General features: G+C 43.8%; 1 protein-coding gene across 1 annotated transcript in view; it reads left to right on the forward strand.

Moving 5' to 3' along the window:
• Positions 1 to 19,099, forward strand: part of nav2a (neuron navigator 2a) — a 90,977-nt gene that overhangs the window by 37,686 nt on the left and 34,192 nt on the right. Inside the window, exons 9-12 of the mRNA XM_083997702.1 lie at positions 73 to 155; positions 257 to 365; positions 1,277 to 1,717; positions 7,793 to 7,915. Coding sequence (XP_083853828.1) covers positions 73 to 155; positions 257 to 365; positions 1,277 to 1,717; positions 7,793 to 7,915 — 756 coding nt within the window. The remainder of the gene's footprint in view (positions 1 to 72; positions 156 to 256; positions 366 to 1,276; positions 1,718 to 7,792; positions 7,916 to 19,099) is intronic.

The following is a 19,099-nucleotide window of genomic DNA, read 5'->3' on the forward strand; positions in this document are numbered from 1 at the left end:
CCGCTAAATGCACCATAATTCAGAATCGATGATTTCACCACTTTGATCCCTCGCACAATTGGTTTCCCCCAGATCCCAAACAGACGGCGAGGGACCAGCAAACACTGACGGTTCCTTCACCAAGACCAGCCAGCCGTCCATCGAGGACCTATCAGGTGGGTGATCGCCTCATTGATCATAGATACATAACCTGCTCCTCATCCCTCTGGTAAATTTGAGATGTTTTTTTTTTGTTTTTTTTTGTCGTCTCACTCAGGTGAAGACCCAGAGACCAGGAGGTTACGAACTGTCAAAAACATAGCAGACCTGCGGCAAAACCTGGAGGAGACCATGTCCAGCCTGCGAGGAACTCAGGTCACACACAGGTAACCTAACCAACCTGTTGAAGAATTACTTCTGTTTCTTTATCAGCTACTTTAGAAAATAGAAATAAAAAATAAAAAAATCTTATTATTGAAGAAATAACCAAACAAAGCCGTGTTACTCCCAGGTAACTGTGGTAACTTTTGAGAAGCGGTGAATGGAGAACTATGGGTCAAACAAAATACTTCTAAAAGTGACTTTCTAGAGCAACTGCTTACACAGACGTCGTGTACATAATGAATTCCAGCGGAAAACAAAACTCTACTGTTTGGGGATCATCAAAGTGAAGCGCCTTACAATGGCTGCTACGGCTGAGCGGTAAACAGGCTAAGTCAGGCTAACCGGTGGGGATTTGAGTCAGTGACTGAAGTGCCTCATGGTCAGCAGACTGTGTCTGTCTAAGGGTTACAGGTATTACCTCTGTCTTTCTTCTTGTTGCCGTCTCAGCCTCCTTTAGAGGGACTTTTTACTTTGATCGCCGGGCGTGTCTTTCATGTCGTCTTTGATTCATGTTTAAGCTCTAAACACCCCCCCCCCCCCCCCCCCCCCCCCCCCTCACCCTACAGAATCCTGACCTCTGCTCCGGCCTTGTGTCTCGCCACTGACCCAGCCGTCTAGATTCAGTTGAGGGTCTAACTGGAGATTATATAGTTTCCACTGTACTTTACTCTTTATTGTGGCAGTTAACAATCGATAGCTCTTTGTAACTATGAAACTACAGGCTGAGATTTAATACCAAGTCATGAAGGGATTTATTGAAGTTCCTCAGGTGCCTCCCCGTTGGCTCGGTTTATTCTCTCTGCAGATTGCAAATGTATATTTTTATGTAGTGTTTTGATTTAGGTAATGGGTCCCTCCTGTTCAGATGTGAATCACAGACTGTTCCTTTAATGTCCCTCCTCCACCTTCTCAGCACCTTGGAAACCACCTTCGATGGCAGCGTCACAACAGACATCAGCAGTGGCGGCGGCGGTGGCGGCAGCAGCGGTGGTGGTGCTACCAATAACAGCGGCGGGGGTCGAAGCATCCTCAGCCTCACGTCTACCCGTCCCTCCCTGTCGTCTTGGCGACTGGGCCAGTCCAGCCCTCGTCTGCAGGCGGGCGATGCCCCCTCTATGGGGAACGGCTACGGCGGCCGGGCGGCCGGCGGCCAGGGAGGGCGCTACCTGTACCCCGGCCACCTGCGGCGGCAGCTGGCTGGAAGGGGAGGAGCCATCTGCAGCGTGGACCTCGAGGACAGAAGAAGCGGGGAAGACATCGACCTGGACGGCATCGCCATGGAGGTCACCGGATACATGAGCGACGGAGACGTGCTGAGCAAGAACGCATCACGCACTGATGATGTCACCAGCGGGTAAGTGGACGATGGACATTTTTCAGTTTCAGGTTTTGAATTTACTGAAGCTCAAACTTTTTATGAGCTGATTCCAGCTTCTTCAGTGTTTAACAGAGATTTACAATTGTTCTGTTTTAAGGGTGCTTATAAAACAACGTTTACAGACATCACACCAGTCTCTAAGAACTTTTCAGATTTCTAATTTTAAAGACAATTAATTCAGAAAAAAAACTGTGACTAGATTCGATTAGAATAGATTTATCAATCATAAACATTTTTAGATTATATTTATTTATTTGTTTATTTCGGGCATGTCAGTTAGATCATCATCATCACACATCATCTTAGTTCAAATAATACAATAACATGGCCGAAAGGGAAAGCGGGAGAAGCAAAAGCTTATCTAGTCCCGCCCCGGTTACCCACAGAATACATTATCTTCATCGTACTTTTTTCTATGACTATGATTATAAATGCAAATCATTCTTCTGCAAACATTTCTTGGTCAGACAAAAGCAGGACAGAAAGAAGGAAGTGCTTAAGAGAAAAAAAACACATGATATAGCAGCCTATATAAATCCAACTAAAAACAATGAGAGAAGAGGTACAACAAAAAATGAATTGAATTGATTTTTTTTTTCCATATAATTTATTTATTCTGCAAGGTGTTATGTTTATAATTGGAGTTCTTCAGTTAGTGGATTAGCACTGTGTGAATTCAGTCTGCCACAAGGGGGCAGTAGAGTTACTTTGCTCATGGTCCTGTGCTCCAAGTTCAGACCGTATACCACAGTTTAGCCTCGGTAGCAGGAGCAACATTTATTCAGTGCAGCTCAGATCCCACAGGTATCCCATCTCCCAGTCTGCAGCTGCAGAGACACTGATATGGTGATAACCTGTTTATTTGCTCTCTCAAAGCCAGTGTCCATGTTGTAACAGGCCCCCTGCATACCTTGGCTGTCACACTGTGCAATTTAAACTTGGGCTGTCATCGTTATTATCAGATGAAGCTGTGAACGGCGCCAACTCGCCCTCAGATGGCATCGAGAACCCAGAGACAGAGACCAGGACCTGGTTACAGAGCTGCTTCAATGATCAGTTTCAATTCAGATCAAATAAGAGATTTTAGGGTTTTTAAAAAAATGCAGGTTCATACACACACACACACACACACACACACACACACCCCTCTCTCTCTGGAGTGGGAATTACTTCCTCTGACCCCCGGTGTAAAAGCACTTATTCAGCAGCCTGGAGGCGGCCATATACAATTCAAGGAAGCTATAAGGGTTCTTGAAGTACTTTGGTGTGTCTGAACAGACAAAGGCCGAGCCACAGCCACACCTGGACAGGTGAGTGACGTGAACAGGTGAGCAGAGGCGTTTGCTTGCTCTGAAAACTTGATAACCAGGCTGGGTCAGAGGCAGGAGCAGAAACACACAAAACATTTAGAGAGAAAATTCCCACAGAGAAATGTGTTGGATGACCGACTGAAATTTAAGATAAACTGACACGGTCAATCAGTTTTCAAAATTCAAAATTCAAACGTATAAAAAGCAAATTCTCATACTGAAGAAGCTGGAACCTAGAAATGTTTTTGCATTTTTGCTTGATAAATGACTTAATTGATTGACATATGTTCAGATTCAGCAGATTTTATGACATAGAGTGTATTTTGAGCTGGATTTAAATGGTGGAAATGGAGCCCTGGATGGAAACTGCATTGTTATTAGTGTTGCAACATGTTTTGTGTGTGTGTGTACAGGACATGCTTGGTGTGTGTGTGTGTGTGTGTGTGTGTGTGTGTGTGTATACTTGATGCTTTCAGCTACATGAGCCCAAGAGACTAGGTGATGGATGTCTGGCAAAAATGAGCTTTTTTTTTTATTCAAATGGGAGCGGATTGACTCGATTAGGCTCTGTGTGATGGTGGGGAGTGCAATAGGTACGAAGCGTGTTTGTGTTCATGTGAGGAAATGTGTGTGAGGGTAAAAGCATGTGGGTGGGTGTATGGTGGGTGGAGTTGCCCTGTGGGTTAACCATTTAAAACTGACACGGACGGATGAGCCCCCTCCTCCTCCTCCTCCTCTGCATCCTCAGGCCGTTGAGCAGTTTGCTCTGTCACAGGCCGTCAGCATCCACTCACCAACTGGTTCTTCCACACTGAGGTGGGATATTTACCTAAAGAGGAGGAGCTGACATTTGGATTACAACACAAAATTGTTCATATTATAGAAGGTGGATCCGTACATGCAGATAATTTAGGTTGTGGTTTCCCACAGTTTTCAGATATTGGCTTCCAGCCCACTGCAATTGAGGTGTAGTGAACCTGCATTTTAAAGCTCAGCAGACCCTCCTCAATAAATACTGAGAGTTTTAAGAATACGTTTTGTGACTATGAGCATCACAAGTTAAATTTAATTCACTTTAGTACTGAAATCTCTCAGCATGTGAAACTAAAGCAGCCACCCTCTTAGATCAAGACGTCGATTTAAAGAAAGTTAATTGAAAGAAGGTTGAAAACTGACTGATTACTTGTCATTCATTAAGAAAAAAATAACTGTCACATTCACTGATTTAGCTTCTTAAATGTGCGGCTTTACAGATTTTTTGTGTTTTCTGTAGGTCCATTATAATTTATTATAATTATATTATATTACATTACATTATATTGTTTTATTTTTGATTTGATTTGAATTGATTTATTTGTGATCCGACAAAATGACCAACTTGAAGATACCAACATTTTATAGAGTAATTCATTTAAAAAAGCAACTGAGAGATAATTGAGTGGTAATTTACTCCGTGAACCCAACAATAGACAATATGACTGATGACACCACGTTTAGTATCTTCTCCAGGCTCCAACCCCCTCCTCTGCTTCCCTATCCCATGGAGACCAGGAACCTCCCACCCCCCCACCCTCCCCACCATCTTGGCTTGGGGGTATGCTGCCCAATCTACCCCCTCTGCCTCTCCCTTCACTTCCCTTCCCTTCCCTTTCCTTTCCTTCCCTCCCTCCCTCCCTTCCTTCCTCCCTCCCATCCCTCCTCCACCTCTACCTTTGGCAGACTAGACCCAACCTCCAACCTGGAGGGAAGAGCATGTGGGGCTGAGGAGAGCGGCTGCATACCAACACAGAGCCACGCATACTCACACTCACACTCACACTCACACTCACACTCACACACTCACACGTATTCAGGCTACACATGGGCGCATAATCTGTACACGGAGAGTTCACTGATAGTGCGCACTGGCTGATATCACCATGGTGAAACACGCTCTCACCTGGTAATATTGTTCAGCAGCTATCGCTCACAGGTTCAGACGTGATAACAGACAGTAGCCAGACAGTTGGGGGAGAAAAAAAAACAAACAAAAAGAAAAACGGAAACCTCTGCTTTGGAGATTTTTATCGACAGGGATCAACCCTCAGCCGGACCTGTTTATTTGTTTTGCTTCGGACTAACTGTGATACCATGTTTGAGGCAGAAAGGTAGGTCAGAGTTTTTTAAACCCATGGATAGAAATCAGAAGCCCCGAAGGCTGATTGTTTGTTTTCTCCAGGCTTTTTTTTGTGAATTTCCTCCACAGTGCAGACACATTGTTTGCAAGTCAAATATCCCTGCAGCTTTATTCACCTGAGAACTTTTGCCTGTGTTAAGTGCACGGCTGTGGAAAGCTGTTCAGTTTCAGCTCATAAAATGTCTTGTTTGGACACGTTTCTCCTGCTGCAGAAGGTTACAGGTTAACAGGCAGTGGGAGTGGGAGGTGCAGTTACTCATTAGTGTGAACGAGTAATATATATAGGTGAATGTGTGTGTATGTGTGTGTGTGTGAGACTGTCCGGCGATCTTCAAGGTGACTTTGTTTTGGGATGATGGATGCTTTCTATAAAGGACAAGCTAACCCCCCTCGGAGCAGACCCTCTGTCTGAACATCCGCTGTCTTCATTGTCTGTTGTCTCGCTTGTTATTGTGAAATCTGCTACACAGCAAGTCTCATATCCCTGAATGACGATGATTTATCTGCTTGATTCTGTGATTCCGGAAAAAAAAAAAGAAAGGATCCAAAAACATCCATCCTTGGCGGACGTCAGGATTTTCTAATTGTAACTCTGCAGAATGAGGACGGTTTATTTATACTTCCCCTCTTACCTCTGAAAGCACGAGACTTTACAAACACAAATTAAAATGCCAGAAAGCATTTTCTGTAATTACTGATGAATACTTGGTAAAAAGGCAGCTGCAAATATAATTGTTTTTATCTGTCAAAAATCAGGCAGCTCCTCTCTCATCTGGAAGTTTGTTCCAGGCTCTTTAGCGAAAACAAAAATGCTGAATCTCCCTCTGTAGTTTGTGGCCGTTGGAAATGATTAGCAGAGTGCTCCCAGATGACCTGGGAGAGAGTGGCCACTCATTCATGTTCTGATGAGAAAGTGCAACATCTGCTACTTTCAGGTTTGCTGCTGAAACAGTTGTGCTCTTGTGCTTCTAGGCTCAACAAATCAGTCCCCAAAGGCAGTAATTGTGCGTGCATGATAATGAATCAAGTAAAAGTTCCAAATGATTGCAGGCTTCAGGTTGTCAGATATGAGGATGTGCTGCTTTCTTTGTTTGGTGGTATCACAAGGAGTTATCACCCATTGTTACATCTCTACAGAGCTTTGGCTCATTGTTGAAGTTTTACAACCTGCACTCTCAGAAATCTAACATCTCATAGCTAAAAGCAAAGCTGATGGCGACAAATCCAGAGCTCAAAGAGCGTGAGAAAACTGGACTGAAATTCATCAGACGGCTCCAGATTAATGCTAATGCTGCTCTGGTGTCGTTATATTTAAGTCATATGTGTTTTCACTTTGTTTTGTGGCCCCAAAGTGAAGAAAAAAACAGTCAGCGCAACTTAATAATGAATTCACAATCATGGATGCAGCTGTAAATGTTACAAAGGCTGCAGTTTGTTCAGCATCTGCACAGTTCACTCTGCTGAGCGCCTTCTTGCTGCTGTGTCACAGCTCAGATGTTGATTCTGTTTGACTGCAGGCTACACAAAGGGGCTCTGTCTATAGGAAACACTGTACTGTGTGTATACTGTATATACATGTAGGTATAAATGTGTGTTTGTGTATGTGTGTATGTGCTGGATTCTCTCTTACTGAGATCCACACAGAGATAACACAGAGAGTGTTTTAGTGGTCAGACCCTCGCTGGGTTTATTTTTCTACTCACTTAACTGCACAAACAGAATCATCACAGTCCCACACAGAGAGCATTCACCCAGCCTCGGCTTTAAATCAGCAAACATTTCATTGAATTACACCTGGCCCATACGAGCCAATATTTAGCTCCATTATAGGAGTCTCCTCCACGGGTAAATATTTGGAGAATTAGTTAGTGTTGTTCCAGTTTGAATGGGAATGTTTGTGTTGAGTGTTGAGGGCCTCGGCCTCAGCCTCGGACTGTGGCTGCTGCTAACGGTCGGCCTCTGACTCTACCAACCAATACATCAAGTCCCTTCAAATGAAACTTTCCATTATGAAATGAAGTGAACGACCTACTTATCCCGCACTTGCATATATACTGTATATTTTTAGCCTCTCTTCATGTTCATTTACTCAGTTCATCATAATATCCCAGGCTGGAGTGGATGATGGACTCGGTGTTGGTTGATGAATGGTGACGTGCTTCCTGTAGGAATAAAAGAACAGATTCATCCCCTGTCTAACTGAGCCGCTCCTCTTAAAGACCACTGCTGTTTACTGCTGGCCACATGAGAGAAATGTGTCTTCGGTCAGACACTTTGCTGTCTTCAGTGTTTGTGTGGGAGCTTTCTGCCAACCGTTTAGGGACTGATTGATGAGAGCTTCGCCTCGGCCGGAAAACCGGTTGGATGTGGGCTTCTCCTGCTCTATATACAACAACAGCAGCTCTGAGAAGAGGAACCGAGTGTGTCGACTCAACTCCGGCCAAAGTCTTTAAAACAAAGTGTGGTACTGCACAGCTTCAAATCATCCCCTCTCAGCCCTCTAATTGTGCGTCTAAGACGTGCTTTACGGTGCCTGTGTGTAATGTACTTTGTTGTGTTTTGCAGCTATATGACCGACGGAGGTTTGGGTCTGTACACGCGGCGCCTGAACCGCCTGCCCGACAGCATGAGCGCCGTCCGAGAGACTCTCCATCGAAACACGTCGTCGGGACAGGGAGATGCTGACAGGTAGGTCTTCAAGAAACTTCTACCCTCTTCTTATTTATTTATTTTCCAGCTGAAACTAAACTCATCCACGCGCACACACACACCATATTCTTTTGTGATACAGAAGACAAATGGTTCACATAATCTGTGCGTGATCAGGAACCTAGAAAGCTGCAGCAAATGTGAATTTGCAATTGTGGTTGCCTGAAATTTCTAGTAATTGATCAAAAAAAATTACTGATGAAAATATGTTTTTAACTAATTATTATTCTATTTAAATTATTATTAAAAACAACACACACAATCTTAAACAACTGTATTCTATACTTTCACTTTCTAGAATATAAATCGAGTTCAAATAAAATGCAGCATAAAAATATCTGAGCTGGCGCGTCTTGATTGACGGGGGGTCGCCAGATATTTATGATGGGGTCACGAGCCAAAAAAGTTTGGGAATCACTGCTCTACACTGTCCTGTCAAAATATCAGATGCTCAAAAGGCTCAGGAGCAGCCAGTGAAGAGAGCATTGGTTAAATCTGCTCTTTTTAAGATGCCATTGAAAGTGTTAAAAATGTCATTGCTTGGAACGCATAATAAGAATACTATAGATGATACTGTATGTTACAGCAGCAAAGAGCTCTGTGACCTGCACCACACTGCTGATGTGCAAACAGATCCCCAGTGTTTGGGTTGGTGATGTACGTATAGGCCACAACATGTAGAAAAGCGAGAAGACTGGCTGAGCGTCTCCGTGTCTGTGGGACTTTCCGCAGCATCGGCATGAGCGATTCGATTGGAGATGCTGCCGTCTTTGTCCTGTCACAGAGATGGAGAGGGATTTAGTTCCTGGCTAAGTGACAGACGGAAATGGATGAAGGCAGAGTTACAAAATAAAAGGATGGGGGGTGCATAAAGAGAGACAGAGTAGGGGGGGGGGGGTGGGGGACAAGCATGATATTAAGATGGAGTGCAGAATGGCTGGAGGTGGCTACAAGAATAAATGAAAGGAAGATAGACTGGGTAAAAATGTAAAAGAAAATTTTCGTTGTGTTTTAGAGAATGAAAATTCAAAGAGAAGCTTTGATTCTGGAAGGGAGGTGTTAACACAGACAGACGTGCTGTAGTAGTTTCAAGTGCTTCAAGCAGCTTTTCTCCTCTAAACCCTCAGGTGTGGCTAATTTCCTGTCTTCCAGACTTTTGACCTTTGCCCCCTTGCTGGCATTTACCCTGCACACACACATTTAGTCCTTCACAATAAACTCCTCCTGGCCCTCAGATGGGGCTAAACACAAACTGTCCTCCTCCTCACCTTTCATCTCTCCCCCCCCGGAGTCCCCCTCTCCTCCCATCTTTCCCCCCTCTCTACCTTGTTTTGATTAGAGACTGCAGCAAGTAAGAAACCAGAAGGAAATTAAATGATACGAGTTTGGGGGGGATTTCTCCTTTTTTATTTATTTCTATTCGTTTGATTTTGTGCTTTCATGTTTCTGTGAGGTTTAATTGACCAACTGCTCGGCAGGTAAAGCTTCTCTATGAACTTCTCATTTCTACTTTCATGATCTTCAGACAGCTTCATTATGGCTTTCATGAGATTAGAGAGAAAGGCAAGGAGAGTCTTGAAATGAAGAGGGGATGAGGTGCCCCCCCCCACCCACCCACCTACCCGCCAACTGCACCTCCCACCCTGAAGGAATGTCTGATAAATGTGCTTACTGCTTTTAGTTTGGGATTAATTAGGAGAGCAGGGAAGAGGCTGATACCTGCATTAGCATAATAAACCCAAACTGGAGGAGCTGGAGGGGGACTGGCTATCTGTTGTAAAAGATGGGGCTAATTTAATACATGAGAGGGGGCGGGGGGGTTAATGTTGCCATTGGTGCAGGTGGAGGAGGGTGAGCCGCTCTCCCTGTATGTGTCTCTCCAACATGTTGTTGCTTTGCTTGCTGCTGTCAGAGGTGTGTCCTGCATCTTGTTTGCTCTCTGGGTGTGTTAGTCATCTATAAACCTGCTGGAGTTTAAATGCTTTTTTTTTTTTTTATGTTCTCTGGTTCAAGATGCAGCCGGTGAGGAAGTGGGGGAGGGGTGAGGTGTTGGGTGTCACTGTGGCATTGGGGCGAAAACCTCACGACCTGTGGATGAAGAGGTCAGGAGCTTCAAAAGGCCGACGTTCACAGTCGGGAGCTTTAGGAAAACCTTTTAGTCAGACCGACCCCGGACTAATGAGGAGTGTGAAAGATGTGGCCAGAAAAAACTGCAATGTCAGATGGCTCAGAGTATTATTCCACATCACATCACATCACATCACCTCACATCACCTCATGAACTGAGATAGAGTTTGACTGTTGGAAATGCAAACAACTAGTTTTGCGAACTGTCAAATGTATGTAAAGCAGAGCAATGGAGCAAAAGAGGGTCACTCTGAGTCATGGGACAACAGGACCTGCAAGGCTGAGTAAAGAGACAGAGACAATAGAGAGTAGAAACTGTGTGTGTGTGTGTGTGTGTGTGTGTGTGTGTGTGTGTGTGTGTGTGTGTGTGTGTGTGTGTGTGTGTGTGTGTGTGTGTGTGTGTGTGTGTGTGTGTGTGTGTGTGTGTGTGTGTGTGTGTGTGTGTGTGTGTGTGTGTGTGCGTGTGTGAGCACGCTTATCCCTGTCATTTATCTCTGCAGCAGGAGAAAGAGGAAGCTATCTATAATGGTCCGTCTTGTGATTTGAATTCTCTTTGTTAACACAGACAAAGAAAAAGGTCTTTGTGGTGTGAAACCACTGTAGCTGAGTGTGAGAGGGACCCCAGCCCCTCCCCTTCGTGCTCGGGCGTTGGAAGATATAATTTCACACAAAGACGAGCGGAGCAGAGCACCACACGATTCTGATGACTGATGCTCTCACATGAAAAAAGTGTATAAATCAGTATAATGAGGTGGCGGGCTGGAGTTTTGGACATTTCTCTCAATGATCTATCTCCTTCAGCGGCATTTGTCTTGCTGGTGTTTGCACGCAGACAAACTTAATGTGTATTATGGAGGAAAAAATAGCAAATGCAAGAGAATTCAGTGCAGAAAAGAGACAGTCTTCATTTTGTTTTGTGCGTGTAAGTGAAAAGACTTACTACAACTCCAAGAGATCAGCGCTATAAATAACAAGACTTAATGTCACGTCAGGTGAAGGCCAGTCCGCATCTTTATTAAAGGGTCAGACGGTAAGCAGCTGGATGTGAGAGGGTTTAGATCAACACGAGGCACCTGACGAAGCTCCAGACACCACACTAAGTGTTCCTGAGCTGCAAGTACACACAGTTTAAAGGAAATAAAAAGCAACATTTAATATAGAGAGCTTTCCATAAATACTGATTGATCTACAAGAGAAAAGAATAAGAGAGAAATGACATAAAACTAAATTTAAAAAGATAGAAAGATAACGATAGCATGTTAATGATAATCCCTTAAGGCCAGTCACTCCAACCCGCAACCAGACAGGAGCCATTAGAGAAACACAGAGAGGTCATAAACCTTTAGGCGACTTACAGTCAACAGAGAATCGTGATAACCTATTTAACTGCTCTACTGCTTCTCGCACAACAAACAACATGTTCCAGTGACAGGAACACCTCTCATCAGCAGGTGCAGTCGTTCATCCTGACACTTCTTATTGTCTCATCTCATTATCTTTTATTTTGTAGATTTACTGCCTTTTGTAAACTACTTTGAGCTGTGTTGTGTTTTAAAGGCAGAGAGCAAATAAAGCTGCCGTGCCTCCTCTGGTCTTTGTGCTGCTGAGCCTCCTATAAGTGTGTGTGTGTGTGTGTGTGTGTGTGTGCTGGCTGGCCCACAGCAGCATTGCATATAAATTCATTTCAGCGATGCTCCGGCAGTGAAACATCAAGTGAACCTGGGTCAGCTCAGCTGCTTTTACCACAACGGAACGTTACGTGACATCATCTGGCATTGCGCTGCGTTGGCCAATCAAATACATTGAAGCTCGCATTCCTGACAGGTTACTCTGCGGTGTGGACTGAGTAATTCTACTGCGATAACTTCCCTCTTATTATGAACCATTGTTCAGCCCGTTGGCATCTGATAAACTCAAACCAGCCGTCCACAACCCCCTAAGATTTATAACACAGAGCTGTTTTCTATCAGAGTGGACGCTAATATACGGCAGCACAGCGGGTCACACACTGAAACACTCCCCAGTCTCATGCAGGCAGTGGACAGTGTCAGGTGTGATTTCACTTTGAAGGTACTTCAAAGTGAAAGCCCTTTTTGATTAAATGTTTACATTATTATGGTAAAGATTATTTTGACTGCCCCCATTTTAACTTAGAGTACAATGCATGTTCATGATTCATTGTCTAAGGTACTTTAGGCGTGTGTGTGTGTATGTGTGTGTGTGTGGCCTATGTGCGTGTGTGTTAAAGGGATGGTTCAACATTTTAGCAAATTGGCCCATTGCCATAATCCGTATAGTAATAGCAGTAGGTTCGTTACCTTCAATTGTCGATGCAAGCTATTTTTAGAACAGTGGATCAGAGCCGCGAGCTGCTCAGAACTACGCTACGGAGGTTCATGGGATTTCTTGGTTTCCCTCATCAAAATCATCAAATACACAATTCAACAACTCCAAAACGCTCTGGTGGACAAGTTGTGACCTGCACATTCACCACGCTATGAGATAATAACGGGAAGTTATGAGATGGAGTTGTTTTCAAGGTAAATTCATGCAAAACCGCTGATGCTCGTTCCTGTCGAGGGCAGTTTTTCGGTAAGCAGTCTCTGCATTTGCCTTGAAAACAACTCAGCCTCGTAACGTTCTGTTATTATCTCATAGCGTGGTGAATGTGCAGGTCACAACTTGTCCACAAGAGCATTTTGGACTTTGATAAGGGAAACCAAGAAATCCCATTAGCCTCTGTAGCGTAGCTCTGAGCAGCTCGCGGCTCTGCTCCGCCGTTCTAAAAATAGCTTGCACCGACAAGGTAACAAACCTACTCCTAAAACTATAGTGATTATGGCAATGGGCCAATTTTCCAAAATGTTGAACTATCCCTTTAAGCATTGTCTCTTCTCAGGAGGCTTTTAATCCCACCTGCAACAAAACTGAAGATGTTAAGATCATGTTATACTGTACCACTCACACACTCACTGTAATTAATACACACACCCTGAGCTCTGTGTGTGTGTGTGTGTGTGTGTGTGTGTGTGTGTGTGTGTGTGTGTGTGTGTGTGTGTGTGTGTGTGTGTGTGTGTGTGTGTGTGTGTGTGTGTGTGTGTGTGTGTGTGTGTGTGTGTGTGTGTGTTATCTCATCTGTCTGGACTTGAGCAGGTTCCCCGATGGCCTCAGGGAGGAGGAGAGAGAGGTTCTCCCTCCTCTCCTCAGCTACCAACAACAACACCTGGCGCTCCACCTGTCTCCCCCTCTTACCTGTCTGTCTCTCTCCGTCTGTCCTCTGTAACCCCACCTCCACCTGCTCCCCCCCCCCCCCCCCCCCCGGTGCAGCAGAGTGAATGTTGTGGTTTGCCCCCAGGCTCTTGCTGTAATAATAATCACTGGATCGGTTTCCCCCCCTCCCTCTGCTCCTGTCGTTTCATGAGCCAGCAGTCCTGCTCCCTGTACAACCAGGACTCTTATTTGTATGATAATCACAGGAACAGGGGGGAGCACATGCTTCATCTGCACTTTAACCCTCCAACGTCTCCCCTGGACACACTCATGCTCTCCCTGGTTGGTCCTGTCCTACTTGGAGACAACATCAAACTGTCAGTGCCGATCACAGCTGCTGTTTCACGACTTCTTCTTCTCTGTGAGTGTGTGTGTGTGTGTGTGTGTGTGTGTGTGTGTGTGTGTGTGTGTGTTTCTGTGGGGCCTCGGCTCCACTCTGGAATACCAGGAGTGTTTGGTTAATGATGGCAGAAGAAGGGTGCAGGCCCGGTTAGTTTTGGGTTACCACCAGGATCAGTGGCACCAGGGGAAAATGATGAACACACCTAAACCATCTGTAGCTGTCGCTGCGGTTTACATGATTTTTTTTCCTCCTCCCAATTAATTCCAACAATGAAACAGTGAAGTCATTGTAAACGACATGACCTGAAAGCTCAGATTCACCCCCTTTTTAATGAGGAAATTGAATCTTCTTGTTTAGACGTAAACTCACTTTGCTTGATAGTGAGTTTCCAGAGATGAAATCATGATGTAGAACTTGGCTTCCAGGTCATGATAACTCAGCACCGTTCAACTGAGAGCTTCTCACATGCTGGAAAAAAAAAACTCTTTGTATTGGATGAGCAAAAGTGGGACAAAAGTAAAAAACGTAACTTCTTAATTGGCAAAGCTAAAATGACTGTGAGCTGAAAATGTGGAGTATCTGATTAAAGCTAAAAGAACAATGACATCTAGGATACAGCAGATACACAGCACTTTGAGATTTTGTTTTTATCAAAATAAACCTATTCATTAACCTCATACTCTCATCGAGATAAAGATGTGCTAAACATCCGACTTGTGATACTCCATTGTCTGCTTTATCCTTGCTTTATCTACTACGCACACTCAACACACATACTAGTCAGACAAGTACTTTTCCACAGAAAGCCAGACTCTCACAGCCTTTGACTTCCCTGGAATACTAAATACTATAAATGCCTCCAAGCCATGTTCAAGCTGTCCATGCAGTCTGAGTGAGTGTGTGTGTGTGTGTGTGTGTGTGTTTGTAATGAAGCCATGCTGGCGAGGCCTTCCTGGGGCACGCTGGAGCAGTCTGACCCACAATCTGTGGCTACTCCATGTAAGCAGTGAGGCCAAATATGTTCCTCGAGCTAATGACGCTCCCACACACCCACATGCTCCAGCTGCTGCTGCTGCTGAATGCTCCTCCACCTACGCTGCACAAACCCAACATCTTACTCATTTTAGTCTTGGAAAAGAAAATATGAAATGAGTACACTTTAATCTGTTTCCAATACAAACCTACATTTTATTCTAGTTAAACGTTTTACTTACAGGAAGATCTCAGTATCATGCAAAATCAATTTATTTTACTGGAATCAGTGCATTTATCATTGGAAGCAGAAGTGCTCCACAAATAGTTTGACTTTGGTGCCCTTTGACACTTGAATAAAACCAACAGAGTCCAAAATAGAGAGTTATTTGAACATGCCGTATCAGTTCTCTGTGCCTTTCTCTGTTAGAGTATGAACTGCTCCACAAAGGAGAAACAGTTTGCATACAAATATCACATTTGAATAAATTGCACAACCTTATGATCCAGTAACCAGCTGCACTACCAAGCTATCTAACTGACAGTTAGATGGCTTTTGCAGTGACTCATTCTTGAAAGAAATTATACCCAAACCTTTATTCATAATCCTATAATTGAGGCACTTTTCAAATAGAGGTAGAGGTGTAGAGCTTATTTATAACACATCATTTACTGAGACCCACTTAGAGCAGCATTTGATGACAGCGGTGAGGAAAAAACTTGGAGTACCCATGTACTTCAACTGGTTGATATTGATAGAAAGAGAGCAGATGAAAATACCGTGATAGTAATAATAATTTTTGTTATTATTATTTTTATTTTTTATTTTTTTTGTTATTATTAATTACATTGAGGAGCAGGTGTTGAACAGGATCATGGAGGCAGAGGCAAATCTGTTTTCAACAAAGCCACAGATTTGGACTTTAGTAACCGGAGGAAGATGGGGATTTTTTTTTAATACACGTAGAGGGAGGAGGAGGTGGTGTTAATTAAAGCTGAAGGTCCTGATTTACATGAAGAGGGAAAGTAGAGAGAGTCGACTGGGAGAAATTAATAGGAGGTTCGTTATGAGGGGAGAGAAACAGACTGAGTCCTAAGAGGAATGATGTTTTGGTTGCCATAGATACTGTATCAGCAGACCACTTCCCCCCCTTTGGGCTTTTAACAAGCACACCTGCCTCGCCCTAGGAAACACACACAGTCAGACACACATACACAGTCAGACACACACACACACACTGCTGAGGGTGGGGCTTGCCTTGCACTCAGGTAAAAAAAGGGGTTTTCTCCCACACACTCTCTTTTTTATACCAAATGTTGCAGCTCTAAGATCCACTGCTTTTCTCTCCGTTCTTTGTGATCCATAGTTTTTGTTACAGGCCGTTTGTGTGTGTTTGTGTGTTTTTGCCTAGTTTCTTTGTTTTACTCCTCATTTGAAAGCAGAGATGTAGTGCTGCTTACCCACAGAGAGGGAAAAAAGCTTTGGAGGGGAAAGGACGTCTTGATTGCAAAGTACATGAGCCTCAGCCAAGCTGAACTGTCCAGAGAGCCAGCAGCTTTTTGAAGGGAAACACAGGAGGTCAGAGGCTCGGTCCACTGTCTCTGGTCCAGTGTGTAATCTGAAAAGGAGTTAAACAGTGGAGAGAGCAGAGCAAGGAGCAGAGCATGTTGGACTTTTAATTCGTGGTTTGTGGAGCGCTCAGCACAGGGTAAGTTTTAATCCTTTATACCTCCCCTGACTGACATTTTCCATGAGGTTTGGTGCAGGTGTGAAGTTGGAGAGTCAGCAGGTTCGTGCAGGTTTAAGTAACTGGATGATATTGAGTATCCAAGTGAGCTGCAGGAACAGCTCCGGGACAGAAGTCTGCATGCCAGACCTTTCCTGTCATGGAACTGAAACAGGCTACTAAACAATATACTGTCAAAAGGTTTTGTCCCAATAGCCTCAAATTGAATGGGTCAGATGTGAAAACTACTGTTTAATTTCACATTTTAACCCTTCAATTCACAGCTTTCCTATTTTATTTCACCTTCAGTCGCTTTAAGGTTGGAAAAATCCTCGTATTCCAAACGCTTTAAAAGGATCATAAAACTATTTTTTATCTGCTAATTCCAGCTTTTCATCATAGCTGAGACTGAATGAAATGTTTAAAAATCTGACTCAGCTTTTTTAACATTTTCCCCCAAATTCAGTCTGACATATTTTAATATTTGATAAAAGTTTGTGTCTCCACATGGGTTTTTATTGAAGCTCTGTGGGTTTGAGCTGTGTTTGGAGTTGAAGTTATGGGGTCAATGTGAGGTTGATATTATAAAGTCATTATGAGCTTAATAACTGTTTTCTTATTGATCTATATCGTTTCCATCCTTGAATAATTATGGAGTTTTTATATTATTGGATAGTTTTCCACATTTTAGAATACTGTTTCTTTTAAATCAGCAATCGTAAACTTGTATTTAATGCACATTTCTGCACTGTGACACAACAAATTAAGCTCAGATGGAGAAAAGAACTGAGAGCATGGTGGGGAGAAAAATGTGGCTGCACGTTTACAGAGGAAACTTTCCTTAAAGTGGCTCATCGTGTGTCATCTGGAGACACTTCAAACCAGATGAGCATGAGAAAGGACAGATCCTGGGCGCAGTTGTGGCAGCGCCCGACAAAAGCAGAGCGGTTTCTCTGGACCACAGGTGGAAGGAAGGTATAGAGGCAGTGGCCGCATTTGCTTCATTCTAGCGGCGAGGCGACAATAGGTCGGTTTGTGTGCGGCGTGTGTTTACGCAGTGTGGCGACACACACACGTGAGGAATTCCTGCAGCATTTTTATAAACATGGCTCTTTGCTGCAGCGGAGGATGCGGCGCGGCGGAGGAGATGTGTGCCTGTGCTTAGTCATGCGTGTCACATGTTGACACACTTTGGTGTGTTTTTTTTTTTTCCACAGATCCGGATCAGTCGGTCGAGTCTAAGGGAGTGTGCGTTTATACATCAAACACAGAAAGAGATAGAGAGAAAGACGAGTCAAAGGATTTGTGTGTGTGAAAGAGAGGCAGCCAGAGGGATCTAAATGCTTTGATAGATTCTCAGAGTGCAGATAGCAAATGTTTTCCCAAGACAGGAGACAATGGGACCAGGCATGAGAGAGAGAGAGAGAGAGAAAGAGAGAAAGAGAGAGAGAGAGACATTCCTGAGTGTGTTGTCCAGTTCAGTCCTGTCATTTCTCGTCACTGCAGGGACAGCTGTGTCATTTTCGTACCACACGGCTCCTGGGCTCCGGCCCGGAATGTGCCGGGTCCTGTCCCGACGGCCCCTTCACTGCCTCCCTCGCTCACGCTGTCTCACTTTTAGTCCTGAAAATGTTCAAAACAAAAGAGAGAGAGAGAGAGAGAGAGAGAGAAAAAACAGCTTTTACTTTTCAAACAATAACACTGCTTCTTTTCTGTTTCTCTGTGGGTGGAAAATAAACAGAAAAGTATAAAAAACAAACTAGACATGTAATCATTTGAGTGCAGGTGGTGATGTCATACTTCAGATCTAACCAGCCAAGAGCCTACGTCTGTTAATAAACCTTCAAACACTGAAATAACATATTTTATGAACCTGGAGACAAAGAGCAGCAGCGGTTCAGGTGCTGATGTGAGAAACTGTAACGTGTTTCCTTTGAAATTGTAAAACTGGTAGAACTGGAACCTGGAGAAACACCTGCAGTCGTCTTTTCTGTTTTGTTTTACATTTCCACTGTCTGCAGCCTCATTTGCATTTTTCATCTGTTTCATCTGGTCTCCCACTAAACAGCATGTCTCTCTGTGTCTGTTGTTTGCATGATTATATAGAACGGTTGGATTGTTTAAGTGATAACCAGGCGTTAAATAGTAGAAACAGTAATGTACAGTGATGAGAAAAACAATGATTTCAAGATAAGCACAGATATTTTACAGCGACAAACAGCTGAACAGTTGAAGTCAGTGTCACAGTATGAATTAATCAAAACATTTTATGCAGTTTGCACCATTTATTCAGGACACACAGTTCTGTGAAATAATAATAATAATAGTCTTGTTTACATATTTTGATCAGATGGTTCCTGGTTTATTTCAATTTTAGAGGTTTGCAGAGAACACAGTCATATTTGTGTCTGGATGTATTGATCAGATATTGTATCAAAAAAACGATATCATCTTCTAATCATCATGCTATGACTTCAGTAAAAAAAAGAAAAAAGGTAAACAGTCATGTTGTGTTGGCCCACTTCAGGAGAAAAGCTTGTTTTCATGTTGTGCCTCTATGCAAAGTGTTTTTCCTGATAGGAGTGCGGTCTGTGATGGAGCTGATACGATGAGTCACAACAGTGGCTCCTCTGTTCTGATGTTGTGTCTGTAGACCTCACCTACCAACTTTTCCGTGGTGTCACAACTGTGCACCCCCAGCCCCCCCCACCCCCCAGCCCAGAG

Source organism: Trachurus trachurus (assembly GCF_905171665.1).
Source record: "Trachurus trachurus genome assembly, chromosome: 3".
Classification (NCBI taxonomy): Eukaryota; Metazoa; Chordata; class Actinopteri; order Carangiformes; family Carangidae; genus Trachurus; species Trachurus trachurus.